General features: G+C 38.4%; 1 protein-coding gene across 4 annotated transcripts in view; it reads left to right on the top strand.

The window, feature by feature from the left end:
• The window catches only part of ABCB11 (ATP binding cassette subfamily B member 11), a 107,109-nt gene that overhangs the window by 73,070 nt on the left and 13,641 nt on the right, over positions 1 to 20,398 (top strand). For 3 of the 4 annotated variants that reach the window (XM_053665241.1, XM_037140689.2, XM_053665242.1), the window contains exons 20-25: positions 3,740 to 3,844; positions 3,932 to 4,093; positions 11,697 to 11,900; positions 13,224 to 13,465; positions 15,849 to 16,005; positions 17,184 to 17,381. In XM_053665241.1, coding sequence (XP_053521216.1) covers positions 3,740 to 3,844; positions 3,932 to 4,093; positions 11,697 to 11,900; positions 13,224 to 13,465; positions 15,849 to 16,005; positions 17,184 to 17,381 — 1,068 coding nt within the window. Of the gene's footprint in view, positions 1 to 3,739; positions 3,845 to 3,931; positions 4,094 to 11,696; positions 11,901 to 13,223; positions 13,466 to 15,848; positions 16,006 to 17,183; positions 17,382 to 20,398 lie in introns of those variants that run through there. The other variant, XM_053665243.1, reaches the window with a different exon arrangement.

Genomic DNA, 20,398 nt, shown 5'->3' with positions numbered 1-20,398 from the left:
GGTTAGTCAACAAAATCAAGTCAATTGGGTAGCGAGTGCCTCTGGCTTCAATTTCCACACTGCCCCCTTGTGGTAAGTGAGGAAATAATGTTCATTTCAGAGAGGAAATTGGAAACACAGGGACATTCAACCTCTGGTAAATGGAATTTCTGGTTATGTAAAACCTTTATGCTGAAAATCTTTTAAATAATTAATTTATATTCCTTAATGTCTAGTAAGTACAATATCCTAAAGTAATAGAAATATCTGTTTGTTCAATCAACAGATATTTGTTTTCTTCCTGGTGCTAGGTGCTTACCTAGCACCTAGACACAGTGCTAGGAACTTAGAAATGCAGTGTCAGTCGTGGTGTCTCCCTTTGATGGAGTTTCAAGTCTATGAATTAGACAGGCATTAAACAAAAGATCCATTCATCTTTTCACCACTTAACAAACATTTGTTGATTACTTACAGTTTACCAGATCCTGTTGCTGGTATTGGGAACAGAAAGATGAGGAAGAAAATCACAGCCCCTCCCTGCTCTCATAAATCTGGCATTTTAGTAGCGAGAAGCCCTGGAAATGCATTGCACTTGGCAGTGATGTAGATGTAGAAGGCATAGGGGATGGGGTTGCATCTGTAAAGAGCCAAGACTATACCACAGATATTTGCTTTTAAAATAAACCCAGGAGGTCAGCGTCCTTTGCTGACCACCTCTTTCTGTTTTATAAAAGCAGAGAACGGAACATACTTGCCCAACTTTACCTTTATATGAGCTGCTGTAGAGAGAGTCCTGGTTTCCTTGCCAGGAGACTTTTCTTTTGAAACTGGCTCTGCAGGTTACTTACCAAGTACTGCATTTATTTTGTTATGATGATTTTTATTTTGCTTTTGGTGCAGAATTCGGCAGTTTCTATTAAAATCTAACCAGTGCCCTTCACTGCCGTGATAATTGGGCTTCACCTGTCATGTGTCCTGGATTCACATCATGCCACTTCTCTGAGCCTCTGTTTCCTGAACTATAAAGTGAAGAAGCACCAAAGATAATTTCGGAGACACCTTCCAGCTCTAGTGGTCTATGAAATGACCAAGACAGAAACAATTTGATGATTCAGCTACAACCCCTTCCCCCACAGAGTACCCACCAGCTACTGGTGGTGAGAGTACTCTCTGTCACTCTCCTGGTTGCAACCAGAAATCCTAACAAACAGCCTGGACCACTGAGCTTTTCACTGGAGGACTGCAGGACCAGGGCAGCAGGGTCTAGCTGGCAGAATCCAAAGTCTACTCACGGATTATGTTTGCTGAGGGAATGATCCTAACAAACCACTGTGTTTCCTCTCTGGTAAAGAAGATTATTTCTGATTACTCTTGGAATAATTATCACACATTCATCAGTAGGTTCATTATGTTTTTATCCCATGAGGTATAATCACCAGCCAGATAATAGTCTGTTTTTAATCATGCTATTTTCGCTCTGACATCTCTAAGGGGCACAATATTCACTTTGGTGTGTTGAGACCACAATTCAGAACATGGACTCAACAAATGACTGGACATTACTAGGAGCCTGACCGCTAGTGTAGTGAAGCCTCAGTCTATATGGAAGGCACAATTTACCTGATCCACATTCCCTGGGTCTTTCTCATTTGGAAAATGTGCCCAGTGTTCCAAGCATAGCGATTGGGATGGAAAAAAGCCTGAACTGTGGAGGTCGCCAGCCCTAGCTCTGTCTGTAGTTGGCCTTTGCTGTGTACTCTTTGTGTGCATCTGGGCAAGTGGCTTCTCCTTGATGCACCTTAGTTTCCCTGTCTGTAATAAGGGACAGGAAAATCAATCTGAACCAGCTATTTTAAGAAGCCCAATTTGAGGTAACCCTCACTTAAGTTAAATTAGGTTAATGGACACTTTTGGTATCTGGTGAATAGCAAGAGTTTTTCTCCTTAAACAAATTTACTGTTACAAGAATAGCTCTGATATACGCTCACAATACACCTCGTCGAAGAACAGAGGAGCCCATTGAGGGCTAGCCCTTTGGTTTGCAGGTGCAAAGAAAGCAGAACACACAGGGCAAAATTTTGCAAAAAAAAAAAAAAGATTATGGATAGATAGATGCCCAATCTTGCACTGAACAGTTATGTGGATTCCACATTAAATTTACATAATAAATTTAGCATTTAACATTAGTCAAATATTCTTTTTTCACACTGAGAAGATGAATAATACCAAGAGCTGAAGAACATGCTCAGAAGAAAACCATTGCAATAAAATCAGAAAGACGGGCATTTCCTTACCAATAATGACCAGCAGCTACATGAATGTGCATAAAAGACCTGATGTTTTGGGCTTTAGTTTTCCAGCTATAAAATAAGAATTAAACTTGGCTAATCTATAGTTCTTTAGTCTCTGGTTATAACAGGTGACCTTACAGAGGAACAGGAGCTGTGCCATCACAGTTTGGGTTTGCAGGGGATTTGTAGAGTGCTTTCAAAAAGTAAATTTAAATATACCTTTAAGTTCCTGAGTTTTAAATCCTATAAAGTGAAAATGCGAGCTGCTTTATCAGGGGAAGAGTGACGGTGGTGACTTCTGAGCCCACTTTCCCTGTATTAAGGACCAGGAGGGCTCTAGAAATGTTTTGTCCTAGAAACGATAAATCTCATCAATCTGGAACCTTCCCTCCACTTTGGAATTTGTTATACACTGTTTTCAGAAGATTTATTTGGCATATAGCAGACATTCAATAAATATTTATTGAATAAATGGTTTCCTTTGAGCAATAAATAAGGACTTGTTGTACAGCTCTACAATGTATACTTCTTTTTTCTGAACTCTCAGTTTCCTCATTCAGTCTGAATTAGAAAGACTTTGTTATACCTAAAACCCCTTTCATTGTGGGGAAATAGAGTATGTGGCTATTCTCTCCATTTTCTTATTGCAACACTTGGTCCCCAATCTACTACTTGAGCATATCTGTAAATTTAGAAAATGGGTACTTATGAGTACAGTTTACTACTTATTATAGGCTAAGACAACCCACTCACAATTTTCATAGTTTTTGAAGGGAATGTTTTCAGCTTCTGGTGAATTAGAGGCAACAACCTCAGCTTCAGATGGATGGAAACATTTTTCTTTCCTAAGCCAGTTGCCAATTCTGGTTAATGCCTTGATAGTTAGTTGCTTTTATAATGATGCTATTTTGTGTGTGTATTCTATAAAACCAATGAAAGGCAATGTACCTGAGTGGGAACATGTTCCTCAGTAAAGGAACATCATCTTTTACTGCATCTATTATGGAAGAAAGACCAAGGTTATAATATTTGAGTTTTGTCCCAAATAACATCCTTGGATTCTCAAGTATCTTCCCTATTCCCTCCCTCCCTCCCTCCCTCCCTCCCTCCCTCCCTCCCTCCCTCCCTCCCTCCCTTCCTTCTTTCCTTCCTTCCTTTCTTTTCTTTACATTATTACATAAAGGATTTGAGACATTCCATCACGCTTTTCATCTGTATTAAGGATGAAAAGCCAACACAGTTGCCTACATCAGGGAAAGAAACATGAAAATTCTGTGAATCATAACCATTGGTTTTCATTCTCTGGGATTCCTTCCCTGTGGGGAATTAAAGTATGTGTATTCCAAGTTAACTTTGGTTTAATGACTAATATGTTTAAAGTGAAATCATTTCTAACTCTAAAAGAACTTCGATTTCTTTTGGTATTGTTCGTAATAATAAAGTTACTTCCTTGCTTACTGCTTGCAAAGACTTTTTCACTTCCTGATAAAGAAGAGCAAAGGTCGCAGATCTATGGTGTGTGCCTGCTTTTTGTGGCAATGGGCTGTGTGTCCCTTTGCACTCAATTTCTCCAGGTAAGGAATTTTATTTCTAAATAAGCAATTTAGCTATTTCCATCTTTTTAATATTAACATGTCACTAAAGATTCTTTTGTGGTCTAGGGATATGCTTTTGCTAAATCTGGAGAACTCCTCACCAAAAGGCTACGTAAATTTGGTTTCAGAGCAATCTTAGGGCAAAACATTGGCTGGTTTGATGACCTCAGAAATAGCCCTGGAGCCCTGACAACAAGGCTTGCTACAGATGCTTCCCAAGTTCAAGGGGTAAGCTGTGGGTGGGGTGGGGGAGGTGAGAGGTGTGTACTAGGGCTGGAGTAACTCTAGTAGACTTTCTTTCTTTCGAGCCATTGGAAAATCACCTATGTGTTTCCTATGAAATAGGACCTCGCAGGATTCAGGTTCCCCAGAGCCACCTATTCTATTTCCAATGCTGAGAGACAGTAGCTAAAAAGCACAGGGTCTGCTAGGCAGTGCCCAGAATCGGTGTTATGACATGAGTCAATATACCAGGGTTTTGGGTTTCCTCTGAGTCTAGCAATAGAGGAGGACTTTCCTGAGACACCTGTCCCCGACCATTTTTGGCTTCGAGGCTCAGATCTCAGATTCCACAAGACTTGCTAGAGCTCCCCAGAGGGTGGAAGCAAAGAATGTGGGGGAAGCCTCCTTATGTAGCTTGACACATCCTTCGCTGTTTTTTCATTCTCACAGTGTAATCATTGGATTATACGGAAAGTATAATCATTTTGAAGTGTTTAATATGCATTATCTTACTGCTTAAAGAAAAGTCTGTACCAATTCACTCTCCTCATCTGAGTATTCTAGTGTCCAGCTCACCTTACTCTTGAGCTGAGGTTACATAAATAAACCATAATCTTTTCTATTTTTCTGTTCTTCAGTCTGCAAGGGGCTTTTAAAGGTTATTCACTCTCACTAGAATTTGGAGAGTAGCATCTATCTAATCATTTCACAAAGATTTTACTTATCCTTTAAAAAAGGGGTTCTAAGAGTTTTCTAATATTTTTTAAATGAGATTACTAACTCAGGTCAAATTTATATTAATATTGGTGTAAGGTAGAAATATGTCTTTTTTCCTTCAAGATTAATAAAAATTTTTCAAAAAAATATTTAATATAGATTTCATTTTCTATTGATTTGAAATCTTCCTGCCCCTTGTGAATATCAACTTCCCATGTACATGTAGAACTCCTATATGGGAGTTCTCTATTCTCTTTCCTTGATCAACTTCATTTATAATGAAGTTATAATAATGAAAACTTGTATTTATTAAGTTCTTATTGTCTGGTAAGGCACAATGATTTTCTCCTTCAAAATTTTCACCTGTCTATTTCTGGACGTTGGATATTCTAAATGAACTTTAAAATCATCTTGACTTCTTAAAAAACTTCATTTTGATTCTGATTGAACATACTCATACTCACACTCACACTCACAGATTGCTTTGTGGAGATACTGAAAGTTCTCAAGAGAAACATAACAAACAAGACCCTTTGGTTTTTAGCAAGGTTTGTAGCTATATTAATATATTCCTGTATCTTGTTCCTTTTTCTTATCTATTTTTTCACTATTTGAATAGCTATTTTTCTCAATTCTATTTTTAAATGAATGTTGTAGGTTGAAACTAAAACTACTATTTTTTGTATATTTATCTTATAGCCACCCATTTTTCAAATTCTCTTATCAATTGTATTTTTAAAATTAATATAATCTAGATTTTCTAGGTATATAATCAAATTATATGCAAAAAGATAATTTTATCTCTTGTTTCAACATTTGTACCAATGATTTTCTTGTTTTACACTATTATTAGAACTTTCAAACATTGTTGAATAAGAGTAATAATAGAGGGAGTATGGGAGCGTGTCCTAAGGTAAATATTGTAGGAAACCATAAAGTAGACTTGTTGGGCTACATACAAATTTCAGTTTCTTATATAAACTATATAATCATAAACTAGGAAAATATTTATAACATGGATTAATGTGCTTAATCATTTCAGTATGTGTAGTACTTCTAAATTGAGAAAAAACAAAAATGAATTAATAAAAATGTTAAAAATAGATATATGGACAGGCAATTTCTCCTCTCCAAAATAGAAATGTAAGAGGGAAATTAATAAATGAAGATCTGTTCAGCTTCACTAATAGAGCCCCACTAATAAAACAATGAGATACAGTTTTGCACCTATCAACTCAGTGAAACTACCATGAATGATAACTTCCTATATTTGCAAAGATGGGGAGAAACTGACACTTATATAATATTGGTCACAGTGTAAATTCTTTCAACCTTTTTAAGAGAGTAATCAGGTAGGCAAACCCTTTGACCAAAATCTATGTATAGAAAATTCTCTCTTATTGTGTGACAGTGTGCATTCAAGCATATTTGTTGTACTGACAAAGAAAAAATTAATAAATCCCATGGAAACTACCTGAATATCTGCCAATAGGAAACAGTTGAACAAATTACAATACAGCCATACAAAAGAATACTAAGCAGTTACTTTTCAAAGTGCCATATATATGGATCTGGAAGGATGATTATGTTACACTAAGTGAGAAAAAAATCAAAGTACAAAGTAATATGTAGAATGTAATTCTTTTTTTTATGAAAACATACATATGTATAGGTATGCAGCCTAACACACTATATATGCACAGATATATTTATAGTAATTAGCCTAAGACACTATATATCAACCGAATAAAATGTAAAAGGAAACAAAATAATATTCCAAAGAAAAACTGCACAGCTATTTTTCGAAATACTCCTTTCCAACCAGAAATTCTTGTTTATAAAATTGTGGTAAAATATACATAACACAAAATTTGCCATTTTAATAATTTTAAGTGTACGATAAGCACATTCACACTGTTGCGCAACTCTCACCACTATCCATCTCCAGAAAGTTTTCATTGGCCCAGACAGAAACTCTGCCGCCTTTAAATAATGACTGGCCATTGCTCCCTCCCCTCTCCCCTGATAACCGCCATTCAACTCTGTCTCTATAAATTCCAGGAACCACATATAAGTGGAATTATGCAACATGTGTTGTGACATGGCTTGTCTCACTCAATATCTTCAAGTTTTGTCCATATCATGAAATTTCAGAATTTCATCTCTTTTTTAACGGTGAATAACACATCATTGCATGTATAGACCATGTTTTGTTTGACCATTCCTCCATAAATGGGCACTTGAGTTGCTTCTACCTTGTGGCTATTGTGGATAATGATGGTATGAGCATAGGTATAAAAATAAGAAATTCTTAATTTAGATTTTATTCTTGCCATTAAGGGAGTTAGTACCAGCACACAGGAATTCTTTAGACCACAGAGTTCCTATTCCATTTGAGTGTTCAGCACAGCAGGAAGATTCCGGTTATAAATACTGCCTTAGCACCTGTAGTTACCTAATACCTTACTTTTGGTTGTTTTACATTCTTTATCTTAAGTAATGCTAAAGTCTCTTCAATTTTGATTAGCAGTCCCATAGTTGTGTGCACCCATGCATTTTCTACACAGGAGGCACCAACCTTTGCATAGCTGAAGTAAAATGAAAACTTGGAACTATGAAATACTTTTGATTAGCAAAAATACTGACTACCACAGTGGTCCCATCTCCATCTGTATTGAGACTGAGTCCATTTCCTCTATCTGTGTTGACTAAACAGCTATGTATTAAATCAGCACGTAACTTTGTACCGGCGAGCAGGCTAACTTCAGTGAGAATCAAAGTAGTGTCTTATAACAGGCTTGTGTGAATTTTAAAACTGTAATTATAGCACAAGCATCAATCTTCACTGAAAAATAAGTAATACCATCATAAGCCCAATGCCTGGGTATTTTCAAGCAAGCCGAATGCATGATGCCTGACAGCCATGCAACCCGTGCTTAGGGCTGAATTAATCTCACACTCACTACTCAAGTGCTGACACCCATGAAATGAGATCGGTTAATAGATGAGCTTCCAAGAAGCTGTGAATAAAATGGACTTTTACTAATCCAGCCTTCCAAGGCATTAGGAGAGCCCATTATTTAAAATAACCTACCTTTTAAAATATAGAACTACCATATGACCCAGTAATTCCACTCTTAGGTGTATATCCAAAAGAATTGAAATCAGGGACACACAAAAAATCTTTGGATACCCATGTTCATAGCAGAGTTATTTATTATGACCAAAAGGTAGAAACACCCAGGTGTTTATCAACAGATGAATGGATAAATAAAATGTGGTTTATAGCTATAATGGAATATTATTCAGCCTTTAAAAAGGATGATCCAATATTCACTTCTGGGTGTTTATCTGCTGTGAAGGAAAACACTAATTTGAAAAGATATATGCACCCCTTCACTGTGGCATTATTTACAGTAGCCAAGATGTGGAAGTAACCTAAGTTCCAAAAACAGATGACTAGATAAAGAAGATGTAATATTTATAAATGAAGAATGAAATACTGCCTTTTGCAACAACATGGATGGATCAAGAGAGTATTATTCTAAGGGAAATACGTTGGAGAAAAACACATACCATATGATTTATCTTGTATGTGAAATCTAAAAGACAGAACAAATGAACAAACAAAAACATAAACAGATTCACAGGTACAGAAAACAAACTGATGATTGCCAGAGAGAGAGGAGGTGGGGGCATGGCTGAAATGGGTGAGGGGCATGAAGGGAGGTACAAACTTCCAGTTATGAAGTGAATAAGTCATGGGATGTAATGTGCAGCATAGGAAATAGAGTCAATAATATTGTAATAAATTTACATGGTGAAACGTGGTCACCAGACTTATCATGGCGATTATTTCTTAAGATATTTAAATGTTAAATCACGGTGTTGTACACTGAAACTAATATGAAATTGTATGTTAACTGTACTTTAATTAAAAAAAAGAAAATTCTGATACATGCTACAACACAAATAGTTTTTAAAAGCATTATGCTTAGTAATCTGAACTAGACACAGAAACATATTGTATCATTTCATTTACATGTGGTACCTAGGAAAGGCAAATTCATAGACAGAAACTAGAGTAAAGGTGGTCAGGGCCTCGGGAGAGGGAGGAATGGAGGTTACTGTTTAATGGGTGCAGGGTTCTCGTTGGTGATGATGAAAAGTTTATGGGTGTGGATTGTGGTGATGGTTACACTACATTGTGAATGTACTTAGTGCCATTAAATACTACAGTTATGAATGGCTAAAATAATAAACATTATGCTATACATATTTTAACATAGTAATTTTTAAATTGTATTTTATTGATTATGTGATTACAGTTGTCCTGATTTTTCCCCCTTTGCCTCTCTTCACCCAGCACCCCCCACTCCCTCAGGCAACCCCACACCCTTGTTCATATCCATGGGTCATGTGTATAAGTTCTTGGGCTACTCCATTTCCTATACTGTACTTTACATGCCCATGGCTATTCTGTAACTACCTATTTGTACTTCTTAATCCTCTCACCTGTTCACCCATTCCCCCACACCCCATTCCCCCACACCCCATTCCCACTGGCAACCATTAAAATGCTTTCCGTATCCATGATTCAGTCTCTGTTTTCCTTGTTTGTCTAGTTTATTTTTTAGATTCAATTGTTGATAGAGAGGTATTTTTTTGCCACTTTATTGTTCATAGTTTTGATCTTCTTTTTCTTAAGTAAGTCCCTTCAACATTTCATATGATAATGGTTTGCTGCTGATGAACTCCTTTAGATTTTTCTTGTCTGGGAAGCTCTTTATCTGCCCTTTGATTCTAAATGGTAGCTTTGCTGGGTAGAGCAATCTTGGCTATAGGTCCCTGCTTTTCATGACTTTGAATATTTTCTGTCAGTCCCTTTAGCCTCCAAAGTTTCTTTTGAGAAATCCGCTGATAGTGTTATGGGAGCTGCCCTGTAGTTAACTAACTTCTCTTGCTGCTATGAAGATTTTCTCTTTATCTTTAACATTTGGCATTTTAATTATGATGTGTCTTGAGGTAGGCCTCTTTCTGTCCATCTTGTTTGGGACTGTCTGTGCTTCCTGGCTTTGCATGTCTATTTCCTTCACCAAATCAGGGAGGTTTTCTTTCATTATTTTTTCAAATAGATTTCCAATTTCTTGCTCTTTCTCTTCTCCTTCTGGCACCCCTATGATGTGAGTGTTGGATCTCTTGAAATTTTCCCACAGGCTACTTATACTACCCTTATTTATTTTTTATTTTTTTCTTCTTATTGTTCTGATTGGTTGTTTTTTGCTTCCTTATGTTCCAAATCATCAATCTGATTCTTGGCTATTTCCACTCTATTCTTGTTTCCCTGAAAATTATTCTTCATTTCAATGATATGGATCTTCAATACTGGATCTTTTTTATACTATTGAGGTTCTCACTAAGTTCCTTGAACATCCTAGTAAACAGTGTTTGGAACTCTACATTTGCTAGATTGTTTATTTCCATTTTATTTAGCTCTTTTTCTGGAGTTCTGATCTGTTCTTCCATTTGGGCCATGTTTGTCTTTTTGTTTTGGTAGCCTCCTTGTGTTTGTTTCTATGTATTAGGTAGAACTGCTTTGACTCCAAGTCTTGGTAATGTAGCCCAATGTTGTAGGTGTCCTGTAGGATCCAGTGGCATAGTCTCCCCATCATCGAAGTTGAATACTCCAGGTTGCCTTTTGTGTGGGCTGAGTACACCCTCCTCTTGTAGTTGAGCCTTGTTTGCTGTTAACAGATCAATGGAAGGGATTTACCCAGGCCAGTCAGCTGCAAGGATTGGCTGTGACTACTTAGTACCAACTTCTGCCCTCTGTGGAGGATCAGCTGTGCAGGGGCAGGATGGTGGTGCTCAGATGTGGTCTGTAGCTGTCTACTAGGTGCACTGGCCCTGGGGTTTCCTGGGTGGTGAAGGCCAAAGTCCACCCCTACCTGTGTTTTGCCTAGGACCACCATTCCTGATCTGTAAAGCAGTCTGAGATGGCTGCTAGTCGTGCTTGGCTTGGAGATTCCCAGTCAAAGCCAAGCTGTGACTCTGAGCTGGCTGCCAGTAGGGCTCGCTGAAGCCAGCTGTTGCTTGTTTGATAGGATTTTGGAGCCAAGACCAGCCATTCACATGGAAAAGCAGCTAGGGTGGGCCTGTAAATCGTGTAAATCGGAAGAGCTTCTGATGATCTCCAAGGCAGGTCACACAGCCAGGTTGATGGAGCCTCAGATATGGCACCAGCTTGCCTGCAATGTGGGTGTAGGGTTTAGCAAAGCGACAAAGGTTCACTTTGATGCCAGACATTTCAGTTCCTTTCTTTATGCTACTGGTGCCTTTCAAGCTGCTACCCTGGTGCTAGAGCTCAGAGGGAGGAGTCTGAGTAGGTGAGTGCATGTGTGGGTTCTTTAAGAGGAACTGCTTGGGGCTCCAGAAGTTTCTTCCACTAACACAATCCCCACTGGCTTTTGCAGCCAAAAGTTGTGGGGACTTATTTTTCTGGCACTGGAAGCCTGGGCTGTGTGGGTCTGGGACTCCTTGCTCCTGAGATATCCCTCCATATGTGAGTAAGGGACCAACCCGTTCTGTGTCTGCACCCCTTTTACCAGTCTGGATGGATGTGGTTTCTTTAATTCCACATTTATCAGATTTCCATTCAACTCAATTTCTGATGGTTCTGAGTGCTGGTTGTTCTACATTTTAGTTGTAATTTTGATGTGGTTTTGCAAAGAGGTAAGCCATGTCTATCTGAACTGCCATCTTGACTAGCAGTCAGTCCTATCATAGGAACTTAAAAAAACTATTTTCTTGGAACAAAATAGCCTTTTCACATAATGGTTTGTGGTAAAAGAGACAGTATGTCTGAGGTTACTTGATTGTTTTTGATTTTCAGGCTACCGGCTCTCAAATTGGGATGATGGTCAATTCCTTCACTAATATCGCGGTGGCCATGATTATCGCCTTCCTCTTTAGCTGGAAGCTAAGCCTGGTCATAGTGTGTTTCCTCCCTTTCTTGGCTTTATCAGGAGCTGTACAGACCAGAATGTTGACAGGATTTGCCTCTCAAGACAAGCAGGCTCTGGAGATTGCGGGACAGGTAATCTTATAGACCCAATTTCTAGACTGATTACGGCTCAGTGGCTGTCACGCTAACAGTTAAGAATAAGTGTGTAGTGCAAAGAGACTTAGGAAGCTGTGAGCTCACTAACTTTCATGCCTGGCAACCTCCCACTAGCCTTTTCATATGTGCCTCCACCCAAAGGCTGTGACAATGAAGTTCTGTTAAGAATTTGAGTGAGTAAGTTTGGACAGATAGTGGGGCATGTTCAGTTTGGTTCCATGTTCAATCTCCTCTCAATCTCCTCCTGTTATTTTCTCCATACCTCAATTTAGTGTATTTTCATTTGCAAAGCCAGTAGTTCAGTTTTCCATCTGTTCAGTTTTTGTCAGCTGAATGGCTTCCCCAGGTCATGCTGCCCACACAGAGCAGAGTTATCTTTTTAATCGCATACACATTTCTTTTCACACTTTAGTGTCTTATGCACTTGTGGCAGATGTCGCTCCTAAACAGAACTGTGGAGTATAGTTTAGATTCATATTCACTGAGGTTTTACTTATACGCTTGAAAAAGTGTGTTCTAAGTAACATCAGGTTGTCGGGGGTAAACGAGGGAATGGCAGCACGGACATTCCTTAGGTGCGAGAAATCATGCACGCGCACACACACACACACAGACACACCCTCATTCTTTTAGCCACTTCACTGTAATCTAGGTTTTGTCTCTTTTAAGAGAGAAAATGTGAACACTGCCCAAGCTGGCAGAAGCCAAAAGGATTTCACGCGCCAGTGGTTGGAAGCAGCCCACCTTTGTGTCTTATTGAGAACAGGACCCTAACTTAGAAACGGTGATCATTCACCCTGGAGCGTGGATTGAAACAAAGCTGTAGTGTAGGCTAAAAGATAAGCTTTATAATTCATTTAAATGTATTTAAATAACATTTGGTCAGATTAATTTTTTAAGAAAATAGAAGCTCATATTTTAAATTTGTATTATTAAACTTTTGTCTAAGAAGACATTTAAGGTACCATATTAGACATTTTAAATGAATTAATGGAGAAGCTGAAAAGCTTTCAAGGATATCCATGCATATATATCTACCCCCTCCTACCCTACCACCACCACTCCACAGTCAGTGGAGGCAACAAAGCCATGGTAGTTTTAAGTAGAACTTGAGCTGAACTTGCAGAATGTCTCATGGTTGATCTCCATCAACTTCTTTGTGTTCCCAGATTATGCCTTTGTCTCTGATTTGTACCACATTCTGACATTTGCACTAGATCTAATCCATGTGGCAGCTGAAATACCATGAAAGTAGTTATTTAAATTCTTTTATTCCTAAGACTCTTTTTCATTCTTCAGATCACAAGTGAAGCCCTCAATAACATCCGCACTATTGCTGGAATTGGAAAGGAGAGGCACTTTATAGAAGCATTTGAGACAGAGCTGGTGAAGCCATTTAAGACAGCCATTCGAAAAGCAAATGTTTATGGATTCTTCTTTGGTTTTTCCCAGTGTATTGTGTTTGTTGCTAATTCTGCTTCCTACAGATATGGAGGTTACTTAATCTACAATGAAGGGCTCCATTTCAGCTATGTGTTCAGGTGAGGACTATAGGCTGAAGTCACAGAAGATCACCACCTGGGAGGAATAGCTTGGATGTATAAGTTAGCTTTTGATGCTTGAACAAACCATCCCAAACTTGGTATCTTAAAAAGCTGGGATTTATTATTTCTCAAGATTCTGTGGATTCTCGGGGAGGTCCTTCTGGACTGGGCCAAGTCAGTCAGGCTTCTGAGAGGGCTTCTGTCTCCACGGGGCTGCTCTGGTAAGTGAGCTTGTTCTGTTCACATTATGGTCTCAGAGTTCCAAGTGCAACGAAAGAGCAAGCCCCACGGTGCAAGCACATCTCTGCAGGCATCGCATTTTCTGACATCTCTCTGGGCAAAGAAAGTCGTACAACCAAGCCAAGACTTAAGGAATAGAGAGGTAGCATCCACCTTTTGATGAGAGGATCTGATATTTCTCTTTTATTCTCACACTGCTATCACTCACAACACTTCCGATACCTGATGGATGTCCTTCAGTTCGACTTCATTCTGGCACCATGAGCCTGGCGATAGCTCAGAGGCCCCAGGTTAAAGACACAGTCCTACAAGACTGCCAACCCCACCACCCTCAGATCCCTCAGCTCCTGGACCCTTCCCTGGAAGTGAAATATGTGGGGGAAGAGATAGCAAGTTTCACACCTTAATCAAAAGGTTGCTTTCCCAGACATCTAGCCCCCATCCTTAGGTTACTTAGGGGCTCTCTGAAAGGTACTTCATTAACATAGCAAAAGACACCTTGATTGCTCTGGGGTTATAGGAAATTCCAAGGGTGTAGGTGCTCTGCATCAAGAGCTGAGCAAGCAAAATGTGTTTCTTACTATAAGTCACAGTATCACAGAGGAGTAAAAAGTCATAATGCAAAGGGGTGCATGAGGAATAATTGGATAAATTAAGCATTTTCATAATCTATCGTACTGGGTAATGCTAAGACAATCTAGGGACCCCAAACAGGATGGTTCAGAAAACTACCTATTTGAACACTACTTCTTATAAAAAGGGCATGTTTCCAGCTCGCTCCTTTCAGGTGGAGACAGAAAAGGGCAGCTCAGGGGAATCATGTTTCTTTCTTAAAGCTGGAGCCCGCTCTTCTGATAAGCTTAGCTTTGAGTCCAGTTTCTCACATTTCCAGAGGTGAGAGAGAGCTAAGTGTGTCAGGGTCCCCAGGGATATGTATGTATGTATGTATATGGGTGTGGGGTAGTGGTAGGGGGCATTAGAGGGAGGCTTACAGGGGCAAGAGGAAATGTTCTGAGGAAGCCTTGGAGGGCATTAGGGAAAGTGGTCCCAACAGAAATCTGTCCTTTTGGGTTATTTCTCAAGTCATGAGTTCTGTCTTCTTGCCTTTGAGATGCAATATAGAAGCATCTCCTGCCCCATTATACTGACCCCAACCAGGGAGGTCTCTTCTGTTTACACATTTAGCACTATTAACTTAAATCTGAAATCACAAACTGTTGCTTTTTAGTTTATGTAAGATTTCTGAAGAATTATTTGTCAACAGGTAAAAGAGATTTTGGAGATTACAGAAAGCTCCTCATTTCTGGCTTCTCTAAAAACGGAAAGATCACCTTCCATCATTTCCCCACTTTATTTGATATTTTTCATTGCTTTATTAAGCTTTGGCCTGGGCTCCCGGAGATGTTTGGATTTGCAAGTCTGGCCTAAAACAATTCCTGTCTACAAACTGAGCAATAAAACACACAAGGACACTGCCTGCTACCACTATCAGGGCGGGTCCTCTGTGCTTGGCAGTGCAGGTGGGGAGCTCCTCAAGGCACCCCTTACAACACAGTGTGTATAGCAGCAGAGCTGTGTCTCACCATGTTTATCTTTCATTTATTCATTTGTTCATTAATTAGGCACATATTGAGTATAGTTAGAGGCTGGGCCATGCAGAAAAATACAGGCAATTACATCTTTCTTATGCTGTCTGAAGAAGCATGAATTACGTTCATGCTTGTTACAGGTTGCTGCTTTTATCACCAATTATTGTCTTTTATGCATTTATGATAGATTCAAAAAAATGTTAGCATTGTACAAATGTCAACCCAGTGTAGTGATTTTTTTCATGCCCCTCTTTTTTTTTTTTTTAAAGAAGTCTTTTCTCAAACACATTTCTTAGAAAAAGACTTGTAGTTGAAGCAGGGTTTTGAAGTCTGAGCCTCCCTTGTTTAATCCTCCCCTTGCCCTTTTTTCATAGGACACAGTTTGAAAACTGCTAATGTCTCCAACTCTACCTTCCCAGACAAGTCTGAAGTTACCTGCCCATGGCTGCTCAAGTCTTTGCTCGCAGACCAAGAGCTAGATCCCCAAACTCCTGTTTCTTAGGTCACCACACCACAGCCCTCTCTCTACATGGGTGTCTGTCCAATTGCAGGGTAATCTCTTCAGTTGTACTGAGTGCAACAGCTCTTGGAAGAGCCTACTCTTATACGCCGAGTTATGCCAAAGCTAAAATATCAGCTGCACGGTTTTTTCAGCTGCTGGACCGACGACCTCCTATCAGTGTATACAGTGCTGCAGGTGAAAAATGGGTAAGTCCGGAGGTGGGGGTATGGGGCCAGTGCGGTTGGGTGTGCTGCTGTGTGTGTGTGTGTGTGTGTGTGTGTGTGTGTAGAACAGCCATTGTGGCTGATCATACAACATTGCCACTTAGCTTCTAAATTCTTACAGTGTTATAGGTTCATTCACATGTACTTAGAATGGACAGACAGATTTACAGATGTAAAAAAATGAAGTAAATTAGCATAAAAATTATAAAGCAGTATTTATATAAATTATATTTATATTAGTATAGTATAAATTAAATTCATAGTCATAAAAATTATAGTATAAAACACACTTAGTTGCAGAATAATGAAGCTACCCAGCCACCATGTTTTCTACCCATGTTCTGGTATGGAATGTAGAAAAACCAGTTCTTGTCCAACAATATTGATGTAATTCATGTTTATCTGGGTTCAAGTTTTAGCTCATTCTTATGGACTACCAGAAAATTAGTTTGATCTTAACTAAATACCATTTCTTCTAATTGATAGTCTCCATAGGTATTTTTTAAAAATTTCCTGCCTATTTCTTAATATCTAAACATGTTCAGGTGAGTAAAACAAATCTAAACCCTAGCAAAGCTAACCTAAATTCAGAAATCTTTTTAAATTGCTCAAATGACCTATTTCTTCTTTAGTTCAATAAAAGTAAAGTCTTTGTTTGGTCTATTAAATGTATGTCTATTTCTAGAATTCATAATTCAGATAGTACAACTAAAGGTATTCACCTCTGCAGTACAGAAGTTACGTAACTTTCCAAGTCATTTCAAGTATACTGCTATTATTTTAACTCTTTGGAGGGAGAGAGCTATAGGGGTTTGGACAATTCCTGGCTTCTGTGTTGCAATCATGTATTCTAGTTATTCTCTTCCATTTGACATTCTCCCAGAATGCCAAGTAATGGATGACAAGGAAATTGCCTTAGGTTAGAATAGGTATAAGAGCTCAAATATCTTTAATTTCATTCATTGAGGCTCCCTTTATTTATTACACCTGCTAGAGAATGGGGAATAGAATTTCATTAAGTTGCTGTCTTTATACTTTGCACTTTGGCAGCATGGTGTTTAAGGTATCTGAAGAAGGGATTAAAAACTCAGATTTATGTGCATTTTCAATATTCTAGATTCTTATAAGAGTACATATAATTCTAATCTTCCCACCCACAGGACAATTTCCAGGGGCAGGTTGACTTTGTTGACTGTAAATTTACATATCCTTCTCGACCTAATGTGCAAGTTCTGAATGGTCTCTCAGTGTCGGTTAGTCCAGGGCAAACACTGGCATTTGTTGGAAGCAGTGGATGTGGCAAAAGCACCAGTATTCAGCTGCTGGAACGTTTCTATGATCCTGACCAAGGGAAGGTGGTAAGCAATGCAAATGCTTGAGAACCTTGCTTTCTGCAGAATATCTCCTATGCCTGAATGTGGTCTTCAAAATTGTGCTTTGCCAAACTCACTCTAAAGCGCTTGCCTTATATACTCACCCCCATGGATAATTTCTAGTACCAATCATTTGCAGGTTGACCTGATTCTACCTTGCAATTTCTAATATCATATTTTTCCCAGTTCCAGATGGCCTGCTGATTAGTTAGACAAAGAAAACTGGGCACACTGCAAAGCTGGAGATGAGTGTATTTAACAGAAGCATTCACTTAACCGTAAATGGAGCAGAAAGTGCAGACTAATCAGGAGACTAATGACTGGGAACGGAAAAAGTGGGGGTGATAAGGGAGGGACACAATGATAAATGAGTAAAAAAGGGGATTTAGTATGAAAAAAAATCAGAGACAATCTTGGTTCAAGAAGCTTAAATCTAAATAGTATAAGGAACACAAAAGGTAGTCATGCTCCATAAAGTTTTGATGAGAATGTTTGAAAAATGTGTGGATTACTTGGTTGCTATTTTTACAGCATTTATTTCTATTTTTTCTCCTTTTTTTCTTTCCAAATAATGTCTGCAGAGGAGTACAGAGTAAATAAAGTAAGAAAGATTGGTAATGGAAAGCAAGTTTTTATTCCACCCTTTCTCCTACTTCCCCACTACTTTGCTCAACGGCAACTCTTTTTCACCGCTGATGTTTTTAGATCTCCCAGTGTATCTAAATAATGTGCTTATGCTGCCATTTCATAATTTAACAGATTTTGATTCTGTTGATTTATTTTCAGGAGATGGAAATTTAGCTTACACTCACTGCTCTTCCTCCTTTTCCCCACTTCCTCCCAAAAGAAATGTATCGAAGTCCCTCTATTTGTAAATTTAACTAATACGTTTCTGTTTCTTTCCCACCACCTGTATATAGATAACATCTCTGGAATTCTCCCTAAGATGAAAATATTTATTATTTTCATCTGCTAATAACATTTATTATCCTTCATGCTTTCACTCTAGGCTGATTCTAAAAGTTGAAGATCAATTAACAACTTGTGTTATGATTACGTAAATAAATAATGTTCATCTCATAGCCAAGTAGTGAGGTTCATCAACATTACACTTTTTTGTTTTTCAGAAAGGCTTTCTTTCTTCTTGCATTCCCTCCCTTTATGAAATCTCTGTGTTTTCCAATCTTTCCATCCTACTACCTATTTTGAAGGGCCTGCTTCTTTCCCTCATTTCTGCATGGCCTGGACTAATTACAACCTGTACCTGTTGAGTAACGGTCACCCTGTGGGTTTCCTGCAATGTTTTCTTAGATTAGATTCATTATTTCCATCGTCCCCACAGCTTTCTCTTTCTTGCTTCTCATTCTCATTTTGTTGGAGTGTATCCACAGTCATTTTCTAAGATTTGATTTAGTGGAATGGGTCTGAAGATTCTTTATTCTGCTCCACTCTTGACTGTTTCATTTAATATTTTGAAAAATGCATTTAAAAATTTCCCTGAATAAATTAATTCTCCTTGTAATAAGAAAATACAACATTTGAAGAGAAATGCTGAGAAGAATATGTACATTAAGTATATTTCTCTAAATGTGCCCAGGGAATGCTTTGGTCACAGGTGGAAAGCAATGCCCATGGAGAAATCAGTATGACTCTGTGGACACATTACACTTTGTTATCATTGTAAAAAAATTTCTGCAAATGTTTTTAAGTAGATGAAACACCGCATTTTATGCAATCTTGAAACATACTCTATACTCTTTTTAAAAAAATTATTTATTTTAAATCAAATGATTTTTTCAAAGATTTTATTTATTTATCTTTAGAGGGAAAGGGAAGGAGAGAAGGAGAGAAATATCAATGTATTGTTGCCCCCTGCTGGGAACTGGCCTGCAACCCAGGCATGTACCTTGACTGGGAATCGAACCACGATCTTTTGGTTCACAGGCCCGTGCTCAATCCACTGAGCTACACCAGCCAGGGCCATACTCTATACTCTTAATGCAGGTATTCAACCTTTCCACACAATTGGATGCTTGGGGTGTGCAGTACTGCATTAGTCCCTGTGGGCGATTCTAAGGAGTATAAGGCATGTCTCTGTCTGCTAGGAGCTTACAATACTAACACATATACAACAATTAGCAAACAGCTCTAATATTTAATTGAGTATTAAATTGTGCTTTGCACAATTAATATAAGTACTACGAAAAATGAGAGAAGGCTAATTGTTGAGGAATGCCTTATGTTTTTTGATAGTGTTTGCTTTTCCCACTGCTGAAACATTATCTACAATCTAATATGTTCAACACCATTTAATGTCGTCTTTTTCTGAAATCATAGGGCCAAGTATTTTACAGTAGTATGTTAGACACACTGTATCTTAACTAGGCTTTTAAGTGAACCAGCTCAAACAGCAGGTATTTGAGTTCCTAAACTCAACTGCCTAAGGGGGTAAGTTCCTAGAAAAAAGAGATTATGTTTTCTTCTTAGAGCAAACAAAAGACTGCCTAGCATGGTGCCTTTGTGACAGGGAATTCCATATATGTTTGTTGATTGAGTAAGTGAATAAATATACTCCTTTCTTTCTAGGGCCTACTATCTCAGTTATACAGATGCTAGTGCCAGTAAGATCATTGAAACAGGTTTGATTCTTATGTTGTCCAATTTTATAGCCCAGGGAGTCTCAAAGTTGAGGGTTCTGCAAACTTGTAGAGAATGTCTTGCACCAAAATATAAAGGGAATTAAAAAAAAAATCTAAACACTGTCCTGAGTACCTTCCTCATTTGTACCATCCATGGAGTGACAGTTTGGGAAACAAATAAATAAAACCATAGTCTGATATAACTTTAAATCATTCTGACAGACCACCTGCAGTGGTCGAAGGCAACATAATTTATTTCCAAGAGTCCTAGGATTGTTGCCTCTTAGGCAAAGCAAACATCCAACATAACACTGACTCTGAAATAGGAACTTTCCTCACACAAGAATTCTAACACATAATTGC

Source organism: Artibeus jamaicensis, unplaced genomic scaffold (genome assembly GCF_021234435.1).
Source record: "Artibeus jamaicensis isolate MK-2021 breed Jamaican fruit bat unplaced genomic scaffold, CSHL_Jam_final contig_391, whole genome shotgun sequence".
NCBI classification, from domain to species: Eukaryota; Metazoa; Chordata; class Mammalia; order Chiroptera; family Phyllostomidae; genus Artibeus; species Artibeus jamaicensis.
This window is presented reverse-complemented; position numbering and strand designations above follow the sequence as displayed.